General features: G+C 57.0%; 1 protein-coding gene across 1 annotated transcript; it reads right to left on the reverse strand.

The window, feature by feature from the left end:
* Positions 1-1,476: 1,476 nt before the first annotated feature.
* EPHB3 (EPH receptor B3) lies at positions 1,477-22,513 on the reverse strand. The gene is made up of 16 exons (XM_027539154.1): positions 21,942-22,513; positions 12,567-12,631; positions 10,800-11,472; positions 8,111-8,266; positions 6,988-7,329; positions 6,699-6,823; positions 6,380-6,539; positions 6,190-6,298; positions 5,767-5,819; positions 4,295-4,417; positions 3,934-4,181; positions 3,253-3,468; positions 2,992-3,141; positions 2,707-2,900; positions 2,461-2,616; positions 1,477-2,356 (listed from the first exon to the last, which is right to left on the reverse strand). The coding sequence occupies exons 1-16, from the start codon at positions 22,054-22,056 to the stop codon at positions 2,248-2,250; spliced, it is 2,994 nt and encodes a 997-aa protein (XP_027394955.1). The 5' UTR covers positions 22,057-22,513; the 3' UTR covers positions 1,477-2,247.
* Between the last annotated feature and the right edge of the window lie 972 nt (positions 22,514-23,485).

Genomic DNA, 23,485 nt, shown 5'->3' on the forward strand with positions numbered 1-23,485 from the left:
CTCTAGCCCCCGCCTTCGGCAGAGTTTCCAGCTAGGGAAGAGAGGAGGGCTCTGTCCCAACGGGTCTCGGATCCCCGAGGCTTCCCGTCCCACCTCCCCCGCCCCCACCGCCCGGGGCCCGAGCCTCGCGGGGCGCTCCTCCCCCGGGCAGCCTCTGCAGCGCCGCTGGGCTCCGTGGGGGGAATACTAAGGAGCCGCGCTACGGGTGCAGCCCCAGCGCGGGAGCGCGCGGCGAGGGGCGGAGCGGCCCCTGCCCCTCTCCCTGTCAGGCTTTGGGCTCGCGGGTCGAATGCCTCCGCTTTGGACCAACTCTACTCTCGCCGGCCTGGTCTGCCTCCCAGGGTCTGGCCCCTGCACCTGAAATAGCCGCCCGTTGCCTCCAGCCCTTCAGCATCGCCAAATCCTAGCTACCGCCTACACTTAGAATTCCGCTACGGAGCTCTGCCCTGCTTGGAAAGAAGTGCGGGACTGCTCCGTGTGAACCAGGAGATCCACAAGGCTTTGCCTACACTCCCTACCAGGGCCAGCCAGACTCTAATTTGGGATCGACAGGTTCCTTGGAAACCTGTTCCATGCGCCACAAAGGTTTACTGCCCAAGGTTCCCTCCTTCTGACACTGGGAAAGTCACTGCGTATGCACCGCCCCCCCCCCCCACCCCCCACAACACACACACGTTTCTGCATCTAATGAGTCCTCATTCCCACTCCACCCCCTTTTTCCTTTGACATTTATTTCCAGAAGCTGTTTTCCTAACCCTCTCCCTGGTTCTGGTTATTTATCCTCTGAACCTTTCGAGTGTGCAGGCAGTCTCAGGGTGGGAATCCCAGCCTCGGGCCTCACTTACTGGCTCAGCGACTTTGGGCAAGTTACTTAACCTCTCCCCTTCCTCCTCTGTAAAAAAGAGATAAAAATACTTCCTTCCCTGGCTCAGTTGTTGTGAGATTAAATAAGATCCATGTATAAATGGAGCATTTTAGCCCAGTGCCAGCAATATGGGAATTGTTCAGTAAAGAGTAGCCTTACTTCTCCACTGACACTTGCTGAAAAGGACTGCCCTCTGCATCTGAACACCAGTGGGGTCCCATCCTCTTTGTCCTGGGCCCTGTGACCCTGGGGGCTGATCAACGCCCTCTACCCCCAGCTCCTTCTAGACAATGAGTGTGAAAGGGCTCAGTCTATGAAATTGAGAAGCGAGTGTCTGCCCACTTGCCGTTCTGCCATCCAGAAGCGAGTGTCTGCCCAGACAGCCCCTGGAATGGGAATGGCTGGGCCTTAGAAGGAAGGAGCTCTGGGGGAGTTTGCTCTATACTGTTATCACCCCACTTCCAAGAAGTTAGGTGCAACAAGGCTGAAACAGAAAAAAGAAGTTGAGCCTGGGGAAGCCTGGATTTGGCCTCCCAATGACTCCTGGGAATTCTGAAGGGCCAGGGCTGAGGGGCCATGAATTTGGGGTGGAATGAGGAGGGGCAAGAGAATCATCTTATTGCCTTTATTCCGCTGACGGCCCAACTGGCCCCACGGCAGGGCACAGGGCCAAGCCTTTACACACTCACCCATGCTCTCTGACATACGCTCACACACACACTCTCACACACACACACACACACACACACATCCGACCTCTGGCTCTGAGAGTCAGTCTCTGGGGGGCAAGGGGCTGCTCCTCAGCTGGCCCCTGCTTGCCCTTTTATGACAGCACCAAGGGCGGGGGTGGGGCAGGGCCCTCAGCCCCCAGAACAAGTCCCTGTGCAAACTGGAGGTGCCAGCTGGCTTCGGGTGGGGGGGGGGGGGGCTTACATTTCCCCATTCCCAGGGTTCCCTCCTCCAGTTCCTGAGGGAGGGACTGCTCTCTGCCTACCTGGGGGGCCGGACCCCTGCCAGGGCTGGGCCCTGGAACCCAGGCTTATTCCCCACCTGACCATGCCAGGACCTCCAGCACTGATGAACAGCCAAGTCTGAGGTGGTGGGGATCCCCCCACCGGCGAGCAGGAAGGCCTGGGCCCCGAGGGGCTGGGGAGGGGTCGTCACCCCCTCTCCTAATCCATCTTCAATATGAAGAGGTTTGGGGCACACTTCCTGGGGAGGGAGCACAGGCCTGGAGGAGAAGTCCCAGCTTGGGCCCTTCCCAGTCTTCCATCTTCTGGGCCACAGCCTAAGGCTGAGCAACCAAAAGTCCAAAAGTCCAGTCGGCTGGTCGGAGTTCCTGCACGGTCCTTGGTGAGCACACACCCAGTGGGAGTCGGGTGTCAGACCTGCACAGGCAGCGTCTGGTTCATCTGCAGCCGCATGTCCTGGATACTGCTGAGGATCTTCTTCTGGTGGCCCGCCAAGGTGACCCCAATCCGGAGCAGGTCTCTGCAGAGGGGCCAAGGGCAGCGTCAGTGCCTCCCCTCCTGCCCACCACTTGGGCCCAGCTCAGAATCCCCAGCCCCAGCCCTCCAAATGTGAGGCACACTCACTCTGCAGTCATCTGGGCCACCAGGTCAAAGGATGCAAACCCCGCGCTGACAAAGCTCTCCTTGTACCGCCCCATCTTGATGGCATCTAGCCAGTCACCAACTGTCGTGAAGGTGGTGTAGTCGGGGACCGTGCGGTCCAGGAGGGGTTGTGACATGCTGTGGGAAGAAGAGGGGAACTGATGAGTCCTGATGTCGGGGGAAGCAGGGTAGGGCTGCTGGCTCGGGAGCAGAGGCTGAGGTACTGACCCAGACTGGGCACTGGCGATGACTTTAAGGCTGGCAGCATTACGAATGAGCTTGTCCAGGGTGTTGACGATCTGGGAGAATTTGGGCCTGAGGTTCCGGTCCCGCACCCAGCAGTCCAGCATAAGCTGGTGCAGTGCTGTGGGGCAGTCCATGGGTGGGGGCAGCCGGTAATCCTGCTCCACGGCATTGATGACCTGAGCCAAGAGCCAGGAACCCTGGAGTGAGCCACCACTTGGCTCCCCAGCAGCTCCCACCCACCCAAGCACTCTGGCAGGTCCAACTCACATCCTGGTTGCTCATGTCCCAGTAGGGTCGCTCGCCGTAGCTCATGACCTCCCACATGACAATGCCATAGCTCCAGACGTCACTAGCAGAGGTGAACTTCCGATAGGCTATGGCCTCTGGGGCGGTCCAGCGGATGGGGATCTTCCCGCCCTGGTGGGGGGGGCACACGCCCTTCACCCTATGTCTCGGGGCTGGTCCCCAGCCCTGAGCCCCTGCCTGGTTGGCCCCGCCCCCAGTCTCCCTCCCAGCTGGTTCCTGTACCAGGGAGCTGGTGTAGGTGGGATCAGAGGGGTCATCCTCCAAGAAGCGGGAGAGGCCGAAGTCTGAGACTTTGCAGACCAGGTTGCTGTTGACGAGGATGTTGCGGGCAGCCAGGTCTCGATGCACATAGTTCATCTCAGACAGGTACTTCATGCCAGCAGCAATGCCTCGCAACATGCCCACCAGCTGGATGACCGTGAACTGTCCATCGTTGAGCTGGAGACAGTGAGGAGGCTCAGGAGGCAGCCCATCCCCTGCTGCCCGGCCCTGGCTCTGTTCAGGACCTGCCTGCCTGCCCACCTTCCCAGGTCCTTCAAGACCACGCCTCATCTACCCCCTCTGACCATATCTACCGTGCACTGAGAGTAAGAAGCTGCCCTCCTGTGTGGCCAGCATCTGTATATATCACCCGATGAACCCCTGTGAGGACCCAAAGAGCTCTTCCACTTCTATTTTACAACCAAGGCAGCTGAGACTCAGAGAGGTTAAGTAAAGCCTGAAGTCATATAGGCAGCAGGGGGCAGTCAGGGTGAGAACTCTGGTCTTCCTGGCTCTGAAGGTCCAGCTCTCTCCCTGCACTGTGCCACCTCAGCAAATATTTGGGCTTGTATAGGGTCTAACTTGTGGGACCAGGTGGTTTACCTAACCTAGCTGTCTTAGGGAGTGGAAGGGGGTTCTTACCCGAAGGAAGGAGTCCAGGGCGCAGTTCTCCATGAACTCCGTGAGGATCATGACTGGCCGACTTTTGGTGACCACGCCCTCCAGCCGGATTATGTTGGGGTGGTCAAACTGACCCATGATGGAGGCCTCGCTGAGGAAGTCCCGCCGCTGCCTCTCCGTGTAACCCACCTTCAGGGTCTTGATGGCCACAAACACCTCCCGGCGGCCAGGCTGTTTCAGCCGACCCCGGCACACTTCTCCAAACTCCCCTGCACAGCACAGGGCACAGGTACTAAGCTATTTCTGTACCTAACTGGCCTCCACCCTCCCCCAGGAGTAACCCTCAGCCTCTCCTCCCCACTGTGTACCCCAACAGACTCACCAGCTCCAATCACCTCCTCAATCTTGACGCAGGACACATCAATCTCCTTAGCAAATTCCCGCACGGCCTCATTAGGGTCTTCATAGGTAAAGGGGTCGATATAAACCTTCATTCCAGGAGCAACTAGAGGAAGAAAAGGTGGGCATGAGAGGGAGCCAGATCCTTGGGCTGAGGACAGTGAGGGAACTCTGCCACCCGGATCCTGCCCTAGTCTTCCTCCCTATCCCCCACCCCCATAGGAGCACATTCCCAATCTCCCTGCTAAGCCTGCTCTGTATTCCTTTCTGAAGAAGCTAGAGCTCCCCCGTTCCCACCCCACCACTGTCCCCTTGGTGAGAACTAGCAACCATAAAGGCTAGACACCTAGTATTCTTCTCCTTCCTCCCTCATCTCTCATCACGTCAAAGCCTGTTTCAGACCCATCCCTCCCCTCATTCCCTCAGCCCCTGACCTTGCCAGGCCATCAACACCCAGACTACTGCAACAGCCGCCCAGCTGGGCTCTCTACCTCTGGACTTTTCTCACCTATCTAGCCTGCATACCTGTCTTCCTACAACAATGCTTTCATTGTATTGCTCCTCAGCTTGAGAGCCTTTCAGATTACCTATGGTGCAGTCAAGTCCAAACTCCTCTGCCTGCCTTTCACGACCCTCCAAGGACTGGCCGCAACTACCGGCCTGGCTTCCCAGCAGCTGTCAAACCAGTCTTCTCACTGCCCCCACAGTTGGGCACTCTCTCCACCCCACCCACTACCTTCCAAAGGCTCCTCTAGCCCAGAATGCTCCCCCTTCCACCTCTCTGCTGCTGCTACTGCTGCTAAGTCACTTCAGTCGTGTCCGCCTCTGTGCGACCCCATAGATGGCAGCCCACCAGGCTCCCACATCCCTGGGATTCTCCAGGCAAGAACACTGGAGTGGGCTGCCATTTCCTTCTCCAATGCATGAAAGTGAAAAGTGAAAGTGAAGTCGCTCAGTCGTGTCTGACTCTTAGCGACCCCATCAACTGCAGTCTACCAGGGTCCTCCATCCATGGGATTTTCCAGGCAATAGTACTGGAGTGGGGTGCCACTGCCTTTTCCTTCCACCTCTCTAAACCCCGCTAAATCTCACCTGGCTCAGCTCAGCCCAAGGCTACCTCCTCCAGGAAGCCTTCCTCTCTTCTGAACGCTCACTGCCCTCTGTAGCAGGAACCCCCGACTTAACTCTGAATTGTTCTCTCATTGTTTCCTGTGTGTACATATGTTGTCCTTCTCACAAGACTAACTACCCCTGAGGACAGGGGTCACATCTCACTCATCTCTGGGGCTAGCAAGAGTGAAGTAGGGGCTCAGGAAATGGCACTTAATTGGAAGCAGGATGGGGCAGCCAGGGGAGGAGTTAAGGGAATGAAGTCCCAGCCAGGGAAGAGGGTATCCCCAAGCCCTGCAGGGACCAAGGGAGCTTTGGGAGGTGGGAATGAATAGACAGACTCACTGTATTGCTGCAGCTTCTCCGTATACTCTGAATCAGAGCTGTGCCGCTGCTTCCTAGGGGGAAGGGGAGAGGGGAGGCCTGAGACAAGTCCAAGCTCCCTCCGTTCAGGGAACCCTTGGACTCATAGGAGGGGCAGAGTGCACAGGGGACAGCCCAGTGCCTGGTCCCATCGTCAGTGGTTACAGCTGCCTCTGGGTCTGTGGGCAAGGGGCTCAGTGGACTTGATCCCGGAGGGAATTTGGAGACAGGGAGGGGATAGAATGAAGACATGGGTGTGGATTGGAAAGGGCCTCTCCAGCAATGACACCCTGGGCCTAGGAAGGCTGTGGTTCCAGGTCTGATGTGGGTGATGGTCACCTATGTGCTGAGAGGGCTCAAGGGCACTAAAGGAATGCTCCAGTGGGCCCCTGAGCCCATCAGTACCTGAGGCAGACGACAGCAATGACCACCACAGCCACTACGAAGACCAGCCCAGCCGTGGCTGAGCCCACGATGAGGGGGAGTTGCTCCTGGAGCTGCTGGGCACCGGAGCCTAGAGACGATGGGGAGGCACAGGTGAGTGGAGGGGTGGCAAGTGTGGGCGGGGCGGGGACAGGTGTGGGGGGACATGTACCTCTCTCGCTTGTGGTCTCAAACTCAGCTGGGTGGCTGTATTGCCCATAGCCAGCTACCGTGCGGGCTCGGACCTGGACCACATAGCGGGCATCGGGCCGCAGCCCGTCCAGCTGCACGGAGTTCTTCTGGCTGGTCACGGTGGAGGCGATGCCCTCACTCTGCAACACCAGGAGGACACTGAGTCTCAGTGGGTCCTGACGTCCCTTGGCCCCTGCCCACCCTCCTCAGTACCCAAAGCTTCCCTCCCAGGGGCCCCCAACACTATCTGGGGTGATCTTCTTGCCCCAGGGCTTCTTCCTGCCCTGTGAGACTCTGACCTTCTCAAAGTACTTCATCTCGTAGTCCAGGATGACTCCATTGGGCCGCTCTGGGGGTGCCCAGGACAGGGTCAGGCTGCTCCCGGAGCTGCTGTGCAGGCGTAGTGTCGGCACTTCGGAGGGGGCTAGGGAAGGGGTGGGGCTCAGCACAGGCTTCTCAGCCTCTGGCATCCTCCCCAAGGACCCAGGTCCCAGGGGCCCCCCGGTGGTCCATGGGCAGGCCCCAGGCAACTCCGCTCTGGGTGGGGGAAGATGAACCAGGCCCTACCCTCCCATGTGCCCTCCTCACCAGCCTGGTTGGTGGTGATATTCACAGCTGCGTAGCGGGGGGGCAGAGGGCTCTTGCCCGAAACACCATTGACCGCCTGCACCTCGAAGGTGTAGCGCGTGTGGGCCAGCAGGTGGCTGACGTGCACCCGTCGCTCGGTCAGGCCCAGCTGCCGAGGCACAAACTCCACGTTGTCATCACAGCGTGAGCAGGTCATGGTCCCGGGGCCCCCGTGGCACTTCTTGCAGATGACATTGTAGAGGAGGTCGTCCCGGCCACCCAGGTCCCGGGGCTCACTCCACTCAAGGATCAGTGAGGTCTCATTCACATTAGAGATCACACCCCGGGGCGGAGATGGCACCGCTGTGGGGAAGACGAGGGGGAGAGCAATGAGCTGGGGTCCGGGGACCACCCTCTGCCCGGAGCGCCTGTGTTCTCCAAGCTGCTTCCTACCTCTGCTTTTGTCTTTGCTTTCATATGCAGAATACCCTTCCTATGCCTCTTTACACTCCTATTTGGGCACACTCCTATTTGGCCTTTAAGGCTCAACTTGAGAGGTCATCTCCTCTTGGAAACCTTCCTTGATTCCTCCTCTTCCCATCCTCTGTACTCCCATAACCATTCCTGGGCATTCCTCCAGCCTTGCATTTAGCACATTATACGGTTGTTATCTATTTCCACATCTGTTTCTCCCACCAGGTTGCAAGTTCCTAGGACAGTTGACTGCATCATTCCTGGTGCCTGGCAATGCCTGGCACCAAAGGCCAGAGTAGAGAAAAAGCAGAATACCAGGCTGCCCCAGGGATGTGAGGCCCCCTCTCTGGTTAGAGCTGGACCAAAAGAATAGCAGTCCTAGACAAAAGCAGCAGCAGTAAACTGGAGGGTCCTAGACAGTTCCTGATACCCAGCTAGGCTTATTAAGTATTAGTGGAGGGCTAAGCCTTTCAGTTCACCTGGATTCTGGCTCAGGGGCTGGTCACTTCCTACCTGCGCTGTGGTTGAGTACAACATCTAACCCCCACCCTGAGCCTCAGTGTCCCCATCTGCAAAGTGGAGATATTCATAGAGACTGTTTAGGCATCCCCAGCCTGGCCTGCAGAGGGAAGGCCTGGAGTAGAGAACATGAAGACGCGCCACCACTCACTGGTACAGGCACTGTCTGCGGAGTCGGAGTCTGCGCGGTAGAAGTTGTTATGGCAGGTGCAGATGCCAGCGGCTGGTGAAGTGGTGCGGCTATTGGGTGGACAGGGCAGGCAGGGCCCTTCTCCCTGCTTTGCCTTGTAGCTCCCGGGGGGACAGGCTGTGGGGGAGAAGAGGATGGAAGTCTCAGCTCCCTTCCCTGCAGACACAACCCTCCACACCTCCATGGGAATCTGGCCCTTCCCCAGCACAGGTCTTGGCCCCTCCACCTCCCAGAATGTGCGGGCCATGCTAGTATTGCCTAACTCTGGCTGCAGCTACAAAAGGCCCTTCTGCCTCGTGGAAACCCCATGTCAGCGGATTCCTCCCCACCCCTCCCCCTCCCCCACCCCTGGGGCCTGATAGAAGAAGACGTCAGCTCCATCACCTGGACAGCCTGGACTTGTCGAGGCAGGGAAGAGAGAGGGAGGAGGAGGAGGGGGATGGGAAGAGACCACTAGCAGGCTGGCAGCACCCTCTACTCTGCTGGGATGCCCCCACCCCTCCTTGAAACTCAAGGACAATTACTCCTGAAGAGCCTCAAGAACACTCCAGAATAACCAGCGGTGGGGACTCTGAGGACTCTGAGTTTCACGGCCCACCTCTCTCCCCGCCCACCAGGAGCAGGGCAGCAGCTCCTTTCTGCCCTGGGGCAGGGGTGGGGGCTGAGAAGGGGTGAGAAAAGGAGAGAAAGAAACCAGGCAGGAAGGCTGAGGTCACCTGGAGTTCAGAGGCCTCAAAGTGTCCACGAGGGGAACCCCAATCCCAAGAGGGAGCCCAGAGCTCGGTGCCTGAACACCTGGCACCTCTATCTGGACTTGGGTTTCTGGAGATCCCCTATATCTATGATGGCCGTATGATTTATTACTCAAACTGGACTGTTTTGAGAGTGAAAGGGGTCACAAGTAATAATCACGATAGCTTGATGGGCATAAACCAGGGCTGCCCTAGACACACTAACACATATGGTCACCCTGTCCATACACAACTGCTTTCTAGAAGGTTATCCTGAGTGTGGGATGCCCGGAGTTGGGGCTATGCCTTCTCTGGGGTTTAATCTCCCCTGACTAAGGTGATATTCCATCCAAGCTCTTTTGAGCCAGTGGGAGAGGGGGCAGGGGCCAGGCCAGCCTGGTTGTCATGGGAACCAGCATGCATTTCCTGCCAGGGACCTGCAGAGTGTTAGCCCCTCTTCAGGCTGTCAGGCTCATCACCCCCACCCCCTTTCTCCACTTAGGAGGAGGAAGTCTGGGGGCAGGTTCCCATAGTGAAGTGGAGAGGCGCCGGGCAAGGCACTGTTCACCTTCCCATGACAGCACAGACATGAAGTCTCACAGCCAGGTTGGGCCACCAGCCCCCCACACTGAGGGCTGTGCTAAGAGCTGGCTCCCACCCTTTGGGCGCTTCAGGCTGCAAGCCCCAGGAGGGCAGACAAGGCCCTTAGCACCTTGACACGCATGGAACAGCAGCTGAATGAGGCTGTGGTCCCAGTGCCCACATTTCGCACCATGAGACCTGGAGAGCAGAACCTCTCTGAGCCTCCTTATTGGCTAAACAGAGGAGGTAACTGGAATCTACCATACAAGATTGTGGTGAGGCTCAGATGAGAGAACCTCTCGTGAATGGGGATTATAGCTGGAAAGTCTAGTACTCTGTGAGGTCTTATTGAGTCTTGGCAAGCTACCAGAGGCAGGCCCCTACCCTCCTTGTATGCCTGCATCTGCATGTGCTTAGCTGCTCAGTCGTATCTGACTCTGCGACTCCATGGACTGTAGCCCTCCAGGCTCCTCTGTCCATGGGATTTCCCCAACAAGAATACTGGAGTGAGTTGGCATTTCCAAGGGATCTTCCCAACCCAGGGATCGAACCCACATCTTCTGCATTGGCAGGTGGATACTTTACTACTGTGCCACCTGGGAAACCTGCTCTTGTGTATGAATCAAGGACAAAACAATCCCTGTCCCCTTCATCCCAGGACTCCTGCAAGTCACAGCAGACACTTACATGGTGCTCTGCTTCCCCATGTGCCAGGCACTGTTCCAAGGGCGCCCATGCATTGACTCAGTTCAGCCCCATTACAGCTCCATGAAGGAATCACCACTAATGCCCCCATTTTGCATATAATAAGGAAACCAGGGTTCAGAGTTCAGTGACCTGCCCAAGGTCTCACAGGTGGTAAGTGGCAGAGTCAGAACTCAGGAGTTCAGAGACTGGGCCTCTGATCTCTGTACTATAAATGTAGCGTCTTAAGATGCAGACGAGACCCCCAGGTTAAAGGGCCAAGCATGAGGTGCCTGGAGCTCCAAGGCCCACCTAATATTTCCAGGTGACACATACACTTGGGCCTGGACAAGCGGGCATCTCTGCTGGCCTCACGAGGCTCTGAGCACGTTCTCCAGGTGCCTCTTTGTCAAGGATTCCCCATGGCTTCCTTCCTCTCTCTTTAGTTTCATTATTTCTCTTACGATCCTGGTGTCTCTCCTCATTTTCTCTCATCTCCCTTCTTGTACAACATTTTTGGCACCTGATACCCCTCTTCCCTTTCCTCCCTCTGCCCCAAATCTGGCAGGCAAGAAAGTGGTGGTTAGGGGGCAGTGGGCAGTGGTGGCCCAGGCACGTCCTCCATCCCTTCCCCCAGGCCAGTCCTCACTCACGGCGGCACTGGGACTCCTTGGCGGCTGGCTCGTGGCCGGTGGCACAGGTACAGGCGCCAACAGGCACCATCCACTCCCCGTCACCGTTGCAGTAGAGCTTGAGGGGCACAGACACCTCCACGGCATTGGCAATGCAGGTGCCAGGGGCGATGACCAGTGAGGTGGGCTCAGCCCCAGTGAGGGTCTCAGGGAAGAGTGCAAAGCCTGCGGTGGTGGACGCACACTTCTTGTAGAATGCGCGCACGGAGATGAGCGACATGCAGGCGCCCTGGTCCTGGAAGGCCAAGTAGAAGCCAGCCTTGGAGAGCGGCCCAAAGCTGCGCACCTTGGTGTTGACACGGCCAGCATCGAGCCGGGAGAAGCTCTCATCCGGTGCGATGGTGTCCACCTTCACATAGGGGTTCTCCATCCAGAAGGGGGAGGAGGCTGAGGCCACGTCACTGTCAGCCTCATAGTAGAAGAGGTTGAAGGTCTCCTTGCAGGAGCCAGGGATGTTGGGAATGCTATTGCAGTCCCGCACAGTGAACTTGAGCTCCACGTAGACCCGCTGCACATCTCGCCGCCAGATGAACCCTGTGCGAAGCCAGTTGTTCTGGCTGGACTCCCGCACGTTACACACCTGGTACGTACGGATGGGGTTCATGGCTTCATCATAGCCGCTCACCTCTTCCCACTGTGCAAGTGAGAAAGACGGACAGTGAGACCAGCATTTGCCGGGTGTTGATCACAAGCCCAGATCTGACCTGTTATATTTACTTCACAGAGATGCTTCCGTGGTGCCGTGGTTGAGCATATAGACTAGTGGGCTCCAGTCTCAGTTCTCTGCTGTGTGACTACAGGTAAGTCATTTAACCTCCCTGGCCTCCCTTTCCCCATCTGGAACATGGTAAGAATAAAGATATTTAAGGAATAAATGACTTTAACTGAATAAAGCACTTAGAATGGGGCACCTGATAAGTACTTTGTAATTATCAGATATATTACTTATTATCATTATGCCTCAGTTTCATTGTCTATAAAATGGGACTGATTGAAAGTAAATGAGGCTGTGAGGAATTAAATAGGTCCAATAAACACTGATTACTACTATTACCATCACATTTAACCTTCACAGTTCCTTGGAAGATACATCTGTTGTTCCCACTCCAGAGAAGAGGAAGCCAAGACTCACAAAGGCAGGGACTTGCCCAAGGTCACAGAATCAGGTCTGGTGACTTGAGGGTCTGTAACGTCACCCAAACCCAGTGTTCCAGAACTTAGTACAGTTGTGAAGGCCATGGAGGGAGGTCAGTTAGAACACTTTAGAGATGTCAAGGACTATAGGAATATAACATTCAAGAAACAGAGGCCCAGAAAGGTAAACTGTCTTGCTCAAAGTCACAGCAAGTCAGAGATCTGGAACCAAAGCTTCCTTGTTCCCAAGCCAGTGCTCTTCCCAAGGACCCAGGAAGGAGGGAGATGACAGACATGCAAAGGGCTGCCAGGTAGAAAGGGATGGGAACAGGTTGAAGACAGGCTGAGGGGCGGGCAGAGGGAGAATGGGACAAAGATGGTGTGTATGTGGGAGGAAGGACAGAGGCAGGCTGAAGGGTCAGAGAGGAAAGCATTTTCAGAGATGGACCAGCAGGTAAGGAGGAAGGTGACAGGTGCAGACGATGTGGATGCCACAGGTGGGGAAACTGACAAGTAGGGCACAGAGGCGGCCTTGCTGAGGCAAGGGGGCTAACTGGCAAGCAGCACTCAGGAGAAATGGAGAGGAGGTCTTACCCCACTTTCCGGATGAGAGGTCCATGCCAACTCAGATGTCACCCATTTTGTATCCATGAGGGTCTCTGTGGAAGCAACAAGAGAAAAAAGGCCAGGGGCCAAGCTTAGGATACGGAGAAAGAGGAGGCTGCCCAGGAAAGTCCAGGATGCCAGACATCAGTTCCCACCAGGTACTCCCAGGTTCCCAAAGCTCTCAGCTCCCCAGGCCCAGAGGAGACCCTGCAGCCACTCCCAGAGATGTCACAGCCTCAAAGATGTCTTGTCAGGCCAGCTGGGAGTGGGTGTTAGTTGCTGACCCCAGGTCTGGGTTAATGAGGCAGGATCCAGGGCCGGTTCACACACCTACAGGCTCTGCTAATCTCCACACAAAGGGGCTGGCAGGTCCTTTATCCTGGAACAAAGGGCCGTGTGCTTCAGACCCTGTTGCCCAGGCCTCCCCTGACTCCATTCCCAACACAAAGGCGCAGCCCCACACACGCCCAGGGGAATGGGAGAACAGTCACAGGCCAGAGCCCACACCCACCCAGCCTCCTACACAACCAGCTCTGGTGGACAGGACAGGAATGCTCTTTGAGAATGGGGTAAGGACCACCAAGGCCCAGCCAGCTCCTCTAGAGCTAGTTCAGTTGTTCCTGAAATCCTTGGATAAAAGTACTGTTGGTGTATCCCTTTTACAGATGAGAAAACTGATGCCTGGATACAGTATGTGAAAAAAGTGAAAGTATTAGTCACTCAGTTGTGCCCGACTCTGCCATCCCACGGACTGTAGCCCACCCAGCTCCTCTGTCCATGGGACTCTCCAAGCAAGAATACTGGAGTGGGTAGCTATTCCCTTTTCCAGGTGTTCTTCCCAACCCAGGGATCGAATTCAGGTCTCCTGCATAGCAGGCAGATTCTATATAGTCTAAGCCACCAGGGAAGCCCAAGTACAATATATATAGGACCTAAGAAAGCTGAGTGCCGAAGAATTGATGCTCTTGAACTGTGGTGTTGGAGAAGACTCTTGAGAGTCCCTTGGACTACAAGGAGATCCAACCAGTCCATTCTAAAGATCAGCCCTGGGTGTTCTTTGAAAGGAATGATGCTAAAGCTGAAACTCCAGTACTTTGGCCACTTCATGCGAAGAGTTGACTCATTGGAAAAGACTCTGATGCTGGGAGGGATTGGGGGCAGGAGGAGAAGGGGAAGACAGAGGATGAGATGGCTGGATGGCATCACCAACTCGATGGACGTGAGTTTGAGTAAATTCTGGGAGTTGGTGATGGACAGGGAGGCCTGGCGTGCTGCGATTCATGGGGTCGCAAAGAGTTGGACACGACTGAGCGACTGAACTGAACTGAAGGTAAAACTGCTAGAATTTGAGGTGAAAAGTTTCGAAACGTGTCTCAAATTCAAGTCTGACTCCACAACCAATCTCTTAACCAGGGTACTGTGACTGCAATACGCCCTTCTGTAAAGGGAAAACAGAAAGCCTGGAAAGCTCCTGTGTATACTTTGTCTCAACCAAGCTGTCACCTCCTCCAAGAAGCCTACCCTGAACCCCCAAGTCAGTGTTAGATGCCTTTCTCTGTGTATCCAGGGTCAGGGGCTTTGTTGCAGCACCAATCCCATTCTAAGCTTCGGGGTTTTTGTCTGTTTCCTTTAGCTTGGCCATAGGATGGGTCTATTAATGCTTCTGACAAACTTGCTCCCCTAGGAACTGGATCTGGGTTCTGGCTTAATAACTCTTCTCTCAGCAGTGTAATCCCAACATTACACCTAGGAGTGGGAAAGAGGTCCTGAGTCTTTTCTCATAGCCTGGAAGACAGCCAGTGGTTCTCCCCTCAACCCCAAGCTGGAATGGGGCAGGATTGCCCCAGAAGTCCTGGGGGCCTCTACATCAACAGTGGGGGCAGGCTGGAGGTACTTGGAGAAGGGAAAGACCCAAACCCTACAGACTCCCGGCTTATGGTCTTCGCCAGTTTCCTGCAGTCTGGCTCTGAGCTGGGGATGGTGGACGAGGCAGCTGTGGGCCCAGGCCCTCACGTGAGGCAAAGGGCCCCCCCCATCGCCAGCAGCAGCCATTCACTTGGGAAGCGCGGCTCACTCCTCCTTTCTGCAGCAGCAGCTGGCCCCTGGAGGCCAGGCTGAGGGGTGAGCCATCCCAGCTTCGTCGTCGGTGGCCTGACAGGCCCCTCTGGCAGACAGACAGACAGACACCACGTTCAGCGCAGGGGGTGGAGGGGTTGGGGAGAGAAGAGGGGGTGGGCAGAAGCAGGGGCCCAGAGACAGGCAGGGAGGGGCGGAGCGGGCGGATGGTGGGCGGCACCCAAGCTGGAGGGATGTGCGGGGCGGCGGGCTAGGGCCAGACAGCCCGGATGGCCGGCGGTGGACTACAAAAGACAGCGAGATGGAGAGACAAGGAGGCCCAAGGAGACAGACACGGAGAGGGAGTTGCCAAGTAGCCTCTTCCACAGCCAGCAGCCCAGAGTGCTGCGGTCCCTGGGAGCCCCTGCGAGCCGCGAGCCAAGTGCACCCCCTCCCCCCAGCCAGTCCGCCTGCTGGTCTGCCCGCTGCCCGCTGCCCGCTGCCCGCCACCGAGCCGGCCAGGGCTCCCACCGCTCCCTCGAGCTGCCTCCCTCCTCCCTCTCCCTCACTTCCTTCTGCTCAGCCTGTGCCAAACCCATCTGGAACTGTTTAAACCCAAATATTCAGCCCCCTCCCCCCTCCAAGCCAGATTCCTCCACAGTTTAAAACAAGCCCTGCGCTGGCTCTGAGAGGCGGGAGGGAGGGGGCGCTGGGGAGGGGGGCGGGGGGAGGCTGGTGAGGGGAGGCTCTTCATTTCTGTTTAATTTCTGGGGAGCGAGAGAGGGAGGGGGCGGGGGGATCGGCCCTTGGCCATCGCTCAGCCTTGGCCATCGCTCAATCTCGGCACATTTTTCCCATTAATGAGGAGAGGACTTAGATTTCGAGTCATGTGTGCCTGAGGAAGGGCTCGGTCACCCTGGTGGGGAGGGGCTTGCTCTCTGGGGGAGGGGAAGGGCCTACTCCCTTCTGCAGGAGGGAGACCCTGAGGTGCCCGTGTCCCAGCCTCAGGAAGAAGGTGGGGTGGGGGTGGGGGTGGGGTGAATCTATCTGTGGTGTTGAGGGGGAGAGACTCACCTCTCCAGAGCCCACATTTCCTATGTGTAGGGTGTGTGTGTGTGTAAGTACACACTTGCTGGAGTAAAGGATACAGGTACAGGGGACAAGGACAAAAGAGGAATGAAGGCGCAGTCTCCAAACTCCCCAGCTGCCCACCTCACGCCCACCCCCTTCTGTCCCACCATGGCTGCTGGAGGGAAACCAGAGGGCGGTGGACACTTGCAGATACAGGCTCTGTTGGGCAGGGAACCCCGCCACCACTCCCGCCCCCCCCACCCCCACAAGAAAGCAGAGGAAGTGGCCACCAGGCCTTTCTGGAACTCTCTGGGACTGGGGCTTCAGTGCTCAGAAGGAAAGCAGCACCCCTTTCAGGTTTCACAGGGCCAACGGGAATGGCCACGTGGCAGCAGCTGTGTGGCTCTCGCTTGTGCACACAGAGGCACACACTTCACCAAGTTCTCAGTGGCTGGGCTCCTTCCCACCACTGGGGCTAAAGAGCGACCAGTCCCACATATGGTGGACAAAAACACACAAGGCCACAGCCACCCGCAGACACACACGCTTTCACACAGTCTGCCTTTCACAGACACACGGATGCATCTGGTCCAAACAGATCAGTCTTCCTGAGACATCCATATACAATGAATCTTTCCTACACACAGATTCGGCATGCCTTAGGCAAAGACTCAGTCTCTCAGCCTTCATATGTGCGGATTTCCTGAGACATATGCATCCGCGAGGGCGTGTGCAGCCAACAGTGCGTTCTCCCTACACACCCAGCCGCACGCTATTGCCAACCACACGTCACAGTCTTAAGTGTAGTCAAGTGCAAACACAAACACCAGTTTGCCTGTACAGACGCTGTGACATGCTCTTACACAGTCACACACAACTAGCATCAGCTGCACACGCGCAGATGCCCACTTGCACTGAAACATTCCACAGGAGCATGCAGACATAGTATACTATCAACATCTAGAGGTGGCGTAAAGCCTCAGAGTTGCATTCTCGATGCACATGCCACACGCACACATTCTGCAAGCCCGTTCTTTCTGAGATGAGTTTTCAAGCGAAATGGAGAAGAGTTGGGAGAGGGCACTCTTCTGCTGAGAAAGCAGAGAGACTGGGGCAGCCTTGACCAGAGGCACAGGGAAGGAACAAGCCCCAGACTGGCTTCCTGTGGCCCTGGCCCAGGCAGGAGCTGTCACAGGTCACGAGGCTGGGGTTGGGGCCCGGGCATGAAGATGCTTCTGGGTGTGGCAGGGTGCAGCCTCCCCAGGTATAGCCCTTCACCAAGCAGCAGGCCACTTCCCTGCTAGCACAATGGTACCATCCCCAGCTCTGGGGCTGTGGTAGGGTGGGGGCGCTAGGATGAAGGCAGGTAGCCTCAGGAGCTTCAGGCAACACGTCCACGCATAAGTTGGGGGCCCAGGAGGAAAACATCATCGGCAACCAGCATGTGTCTGAGGGTCTCACTGGGCCATACTGGTGTGCGGGGGGGAGGAGCCTGGCACCTGCCCTAGTGAAGGGCCAGGGGCACATGACTTTATGGAGCTACTAAATCCCACAGCATCCCCAAGCCCCAAGTCATACAAAGCACCCCACCCTGCAAGCAGGTGTGCCAGTGAGACCCAGAGAATAAGAAACAATCTAGAGAACAGGAGCAAGAAACAACCAGCCCAAACTCCAGACCACAGACTGTGAGGCGGCAGGAAAGGTCACACTCCTGGACCGGGCCAACAGAGTGTGCAGGGGCAGGAGGACAGAGACACAGGGTCTGAGCAAGGAGGCACGCCCTGGGACCCTGCCTACAAAAAGAGGGGGAAGACTCCTCCAGAGTCGGTCCCCCTCTTCCGCCTGGGATCCCTACCTCAGCCAATCCACCTGAGTGATCTGTCCTGTCTTCCCCCCTCCCGCCCCTCCCCTGCGTCTCAGCGTGTGCACATGCGTGTACCAACCTGCACACCCAGGGTGGTCAGCCCAAGGAGGAAGGGATCTGAAGCAGACCCTGCCACAGGACCTGGAGGACCTCCTCTCCCTCCCCCTGCCACGGCCCCAAGGCCCTCAGGTCTGGGTCAGAGGGGAGGGGAACATCTCAGAACAGGGAACACATTTTGTTTTTCATTCTTCCCCTCAGATCACGGGGATTTATAATTAAATAAACCTGAGAGGGAGGAGAAGGGAGGAGGAAGCAAGGGGCAGGAGCCCAAATGCCTCGTGCTCATCCATGGCCCCCACCCTGCAATGCAAGAGACCCGGGTTCGATCCTTGGGTTGGGACGATCCCCTGGACAGAGGAGCCTGGTGGGCTATACAGCCCATGGGGTTGCAAAGAGTCGGACACGACTAAAGCGACGGACACTAAGAGGACTAATGGCCCCCACCCCAGTTGAGGCCCTGCCAGCCAGCCAGAAGGCTGATGCACAGCTCGCCTTTAAAGGCTTCCCTGGGATCCTGGCCACAGCTGGTCTGACCAGGAGTCTAAGGGCAGAGAGGCAACAGGAGACCGGGTGCCAGGGCCAGCCCTCGGGGCAGGGGGACTCTCCCACCCCATCAGGTGCCCAGCTGTACCCAGTCTCCCTCCCCACCACCCCCAGCTGCCCAATCCCGACAAACCAGTTTGACTCAGCACAACAGGCAGGGCTACAATTTTCAAACTATGCAGGCCTGGTGATTCAGCCTCTTCATGCTGTTTAATTAGTGGAAGGCCGGGTGGCAGAGGCCTTGCCCATGGCAGCTTTGGGCTAGCTCGCTGCCGCTGAGGCCAAAGTGGTGGTGGCGGCGGCAGTTCTGGTTAAAGGGAAGACGGTGATGGGCAAGCTGGTTCCCTCGAGTACCTGCCACTGTCCCTCGTCACAGCTCTGATGTGCCAGCTCAAGACAGACGGGTGGGGGGCACCAGAGGCCACAGAAACCCCAGCCCGCTGTCACTTTTCAGCTGCCACCTCCTCAGTGGTCACTGCCGCTGAGAAAGAGGTGGACTCACACACGCCTCTCTCCCCAGGGAGAGTCTGCCACTGCAGCAACAGGGCTTGCCTGGGAGAAGGCCGACCAGCCCCCACCTCTTATATCTGGTAACTGTTTCTCTTTTCTCCAAAGGGTCTCTTCCTAGCAGGGACCTCCCCATCCTATCTGAGGTAGAAGGACCCTGTGGTCTGGACATCCTTCTTCATCCCACGCCCCGTTCCTAGTCCGCTCACCTACTGGACTCTGCTCATGATCCCCAAGGGGAGAATGATCTTGGCTTGGGGGACTGGGGAGCATGATACAAAAGAAGAGTGAGCAACCAGGTGGCCCTGTTTCCCTGTGACTGAGGGTAAATTCGAGGGCAATTTGTGTGCATGTTGGGGGTGGGAGAATCAATCAGAGGGCAAGGAAAGGTGTTTCTTTAACCAAGGAGGACAAGCAAGAACTCTGGCTCTATCTTCATGGAAAACTGAAATATTTGGAGGCAGAACCTTGGTGAACCCCAAGTGTGTAGATGGAAGAGCAACTAGGTGCTAGTTGGCATCTAACCAATGAGACCATGAGGGACAGCACCCACAGCTCAAGAACCTGGCCTAAATATAACGACCCCAGAGGCCAAGGGCAAACCAAATACTAGCAAAACCAAAGGGAAGGCTGGAGTAAAGGGGTGAGACCCTCCACCCATAAAGCTTGGGGATGCTGAAGAGCTCTTCGGTGCTGGGTGCCCCACCTAGCCCTGCCCTCTGGCCTAGCCCAGGACCCCCAAATCTACCCATCCCCCATTCAAGTTCCTGAATAAGGATGGGGTACAGGCAGGAGTCAAGGTCAAGTCTCTCCCTACCCCATCCTTTCCCTCCCAAAGCTGGAGAGAAATGGAGGTTGGGGGAGGAGGGGGATAGCAACTTCCCCAGACCAACTTCTCCTCCCCCATCATTGCTTCCTCTAAGCTCCCTCCTGCAGGACAAGTGTACACACCAGTTTCACTTTCTGGAGCTCCCCAAGGAGCAGACCCTAGGGTAATAATAATAACAACAGTTAATCCTTGAATAACAATAGCTATGTGCTAAGCACTTGACACACATGAAGGATTCAATCTTCATAGCACCCCCTAGGAGGTGGGTTCCACTACTATCCCATGTCACAGTGACAGGGGCAGGAGGGTGGGTAGGGGGACCACTGGGCTGGGGTCAGCGCCTGCGGCATCATCTCTCTTCTTTCTTTCATTCTCACACTAACTGAAAACCCTAAATTCTGATATATGGCAAACATGAAGGAATTAATGAAAGCCACACTCGGGAGGCACTGCCACCTTCTTAGGAGCGCCCCACACTGGCCTGGCCTCCCAGCTACCACCCACGCAGTCAGGGAAGAGCCCCAGACCCCACTTCACAGCTGAGGGAGGAAGGGACAGAGGAGGGGCCACAGCCCCACTGCCCTCTCTTTCCTGGGCTGCTGCAGCTCACCAGGCTTCTGCCTCCTGGTCTGCCCCTCACGTCCTGGGCCTGGAAACCCGGATGCCAGCTCCCAGCTAGGGCCTGCCAGCTAGGGTCTAAAGGGACCAGCAGATTGTGAGGAGTGAACAGGAGAAATAAAGGCAGGGAAAGAGGAAGAAGGGACACAGGGAGGGAAGAAGGAAGGAAGAGGGTGAGCCTTTTCAGGTAGCCCTTGCTCACCTGACCCAAACCACCCTGCTTTGCCCCCCTCTCAGCATCAGCACCCACCGCACCCCACAACAAGGGCTCTGGGGCCTGGCACACACAGCCCCGTAAGCGAGTGTGCCGGTGTCGCCTCTCCTAGGCTAAGACACAGACCTGAGAACTCCAGCAGGCTCACACCCTTGAGGCGATCAACAACAAAGCTCCACACTGGTTTCTCACGCCTGTGATCCTATCATACACATGTGGGTGAGTGTGCGCCAAGTGTGGGTGCGACCTCGGTGTGTCTGTCTGGATTTGCATGTGTCCACCCGTGTGAATCAGTCTGTCAGCACCAATGGGCTCAGAGATAAAAGACGATGGGGATTCAGAAGAATGTTTTTTTTTTTTCCTCCTGGAGAAAATGAAAAAGCACCAGAAGATGCCTTTCTCTCGTAACTCTGTTCTTTTTTTCCTTCCGACCTTCAAGTTTACCGACTGTGAACATGCGAACAAACTAAGTCACACAGAATTCATATTTTTGTTCTTAAACTAAGAAAGTGACTAGATCGGTTAAAGATACCGAATAGAAGTACTGCCTGTCATCTCAGTTTCCCCCAGTCTGTGGTGTCCTTCTCTCCACATTCAGGAAGATTTTTATTCCCTCATTTAATGGCTCCAAAAATTTTAGAAAACCGTGTGTGTATGTATGTGTATCTGTCTGTCTGTCTATTGTTTGCCCGGTGTCAGTGCCTCTGTCCCCGCAGGCTTGTGTCAAGTGGATGTATGTATGTGTCAAGTGGATGTATGTGAGCTCTCCCACGGGGGCCAAAACCACTTAGGCTGTTCATCCAGGCACAGTCCTGTGGAAGTTGCAGCAACCCTTCCCCCCCAGCAGCCCTCTCTGCAGGTTTCACACAACCCACGGAGAAGCCTGGCCTTTTCCACTGGATAATGGGTAAGGCATCAGCTCTAGCGCTACCTGAGACAAACCCCACAACCTCTGGAGTTCTGTGGAGACCTCAGCACTGGGGGTGGGGGTCCTGCAAGAAGGCAGAGGGGGAGCGCCAGAGCAGTGTGCAACGGCGGTGCACACAGCACCTTGTGGGTAGTCGGCGCTCGGTAAACCGTCAACAATAACAGGCTCCCGCCTCACCATCCCCGCAGCCATCCCCTGACAAAGCGGAGTGCACGCACTAACACTCTCAGGGTTAACTCCAAGAGGTTCCTCGCCGACGCAGCCCCTCAACCTGGGGAGCCCAGCAGCAGCCTAAGAGCCCCGGCCTTGCCTAGTGGGAGTCGCGCACACTTCCCTGCAACCAGAAGGTGCGGAGGGCCCCGCTCCTCTGTCCTGAGTGCCTGGCACTCCTACAGAAGCTCACCGCCGGGCCGTGACTTTTCAGGGACGCTCACCCAGGTCGTGCTGCCTGCGATCCCATAACCGGCAGACAGCCGGCAGCTGGAACCTACGAGGCGGCGCCCAAGGCGTCTCCGCCACCCCAGCTCCAGCCTTTGGAGAGGGTGCGGGTGGCCGAGCCTCCTCCGAAGTGAGCCTGGACCGCATCGGACCGACACCGCGGACCCACCCCTGGCCCCCACTCGGGCGACCCCGGACACCTTAACCCTTGGACGCACTCCCCCGACGCCGCTTACCTTCCAGCGCCCGGCAGCCGGCGGGCAGCAGCAGGGGCAGCAGCAGCAACGGAGAGAGCAGCGGCAGGAGCCCCGGCGGCAGCGGCGGCAGCGGCGGCGGGCGGGCTCGGGCCATGGCCGGGGCTGGCTCCGGGAGCCGAGCCGGGCCGCGCCGGGCCGCGCCGGCGGGGCTGCGGGCACCCGCAGGAGGATCCGCTCGGCGGGCGCGAGAAGGCTCGCGCACGGTCCCAGGAGATCCAGGCAAGGAGAGGGTGCAATCCAGGCAGGCGGCTCCGGGACCCAGGCGGTGCCCTGAGCCGGGCGATCCTGGGGTAAGCGGGCAGGTCGGTCCTGGGGGAATCTGGACGGACCGGTCCAGGAGGATCCCGGGCGCTTGGAAAGCTCGGAGCCAGAGAACTCGGGGAGGCGGGTCGGGGCGGGAGGAAGCGAGTGGTGGTAGTTCGGTGTGCACAGTAATCCAGCGGTCTCCTGCGGGCCCGACTCGGATCTGAGACTCCGGGTGCGCGCGCCGTCCGGGGTCCGAGCTGGGTTCTTGCTGCGCCGCTCACGTACTCACTTCTGCTGTCCCCAGAGCTGGCGCGGCCGCTCTGGACGAGAGGGGCGGGGCTGTCCGCCTGCCTGTCATCGCGGAGGCCTCGCCCCTAGCCACCCGCCGCCCACTCACAGACCGCCAGGCGCGCTGGTTCGGCCTCAACAGCACTCCGCCGGAGTTTAGTTGGCAGCTGTTCCATCACGCCCACTCTCAGGTTCTCTGAGGCCTGGGGTGGGCAGGGCCAAGGAAAAGATGAATTAGATTGGGCGGAGCGATACTGTCCATCAGAGGGAGAAGCCCGCCTCCTGCCCCCAGTGGAGATTAGTAACCGAACCTGAGTCCGAGGTGCCATTCACGTAAAACGAGCCGGGGGCGCCCCCGTGTGGTCTGTGCGTGCCTGAGGCCGCCCCCATGTGGCTGTCTTTACAGGCATGTCCGGACCCAAGCTAATCGCGGCTTACGCACTACCAGGTGGGCGTCCTCCGCGACACATCCTGTGACCAGGACCTTCTCACTTGTTTATTCATTCATTCATTCGTGTATTTCATCATTCTTTGAGCCAAAGACTGACTAGAGTTTTCTGGCGGTACAGCAATGGATAAGACAGAGGTTTGTGTTCTCTGGGAGCTAACATAGCGGTGGAGGCAGGCATGAAGTCATCACCGCAGAGTGTAACAGTTATTATTATGGAGGAAGGACAGTTGCTGGAGCACATGTGAGAGGCATGGCTATGTCTGGCCCTGAGGAAATGACATTCAAGTCGAAATATGAAAGATGAATAGTAGGCGAAGAATATATGTTTGGGGACCGGGGAGGGCAGTTTCAAGCAAAGCAAACACGCTTTGTATGAAGTCCCAGGGGCAAGAGAAACTGATATTCATTGGAGGAAATGGAAAGAAGTTCAGAGTATCTTAAATGCAGAGTTGGAGGCTGAGGGGAGCCAAAAGGAAGCTTGGGAGTAGGTGGAAGCAGAGGAATTTTTTTTTTTTTTTTTTTTTGACTCAGAAGGCCT

This window comes from Bos indicus x Bos taurus, chromosome 1 (genome assembly GCF_003369695.1).
Source record: "Bos indicus x Bos taurus breed Angus x Brahman F1 hybrid chromosome 1, Bos_hybrid_MaternalHap_v2.0, whole genome shotgun sequence".
In the NCBI taxonomy this organism is placed as follows: domain Eukaryota; kingdom Metazoa; phylum Chordata; class Mammalia; order Artiodactyla; family Bovidae; genus Bos; species Bos indicus x Bos taurus.

Excerpts from the sequence above, each read along its gene's own strand:
- EPHB3 (XM_027539154.1), bottom strand. The coding sequence starts at position 22,056 with ATGGCCCGAGCCCGCCCGCCGCCGCTGCCGCCGCTGCCGCCGGGGCTC. Across the intron at positions 5,820-6,189 it reads ATTGCTGTCGTCTGCCTCAG|GAAGCAGCGGCACAGCTCTG; the intron begins GTACTGATGGGC and ends CCTTCCCCCTAG. Across the intron at positions 3,142-3,252 it reads CCACCTACACCAGCTCCCTG|GGCGGGAAGATCCCCATCCG; the intron begins GTACAGGAACCA and ends CCCCCCCACCAG.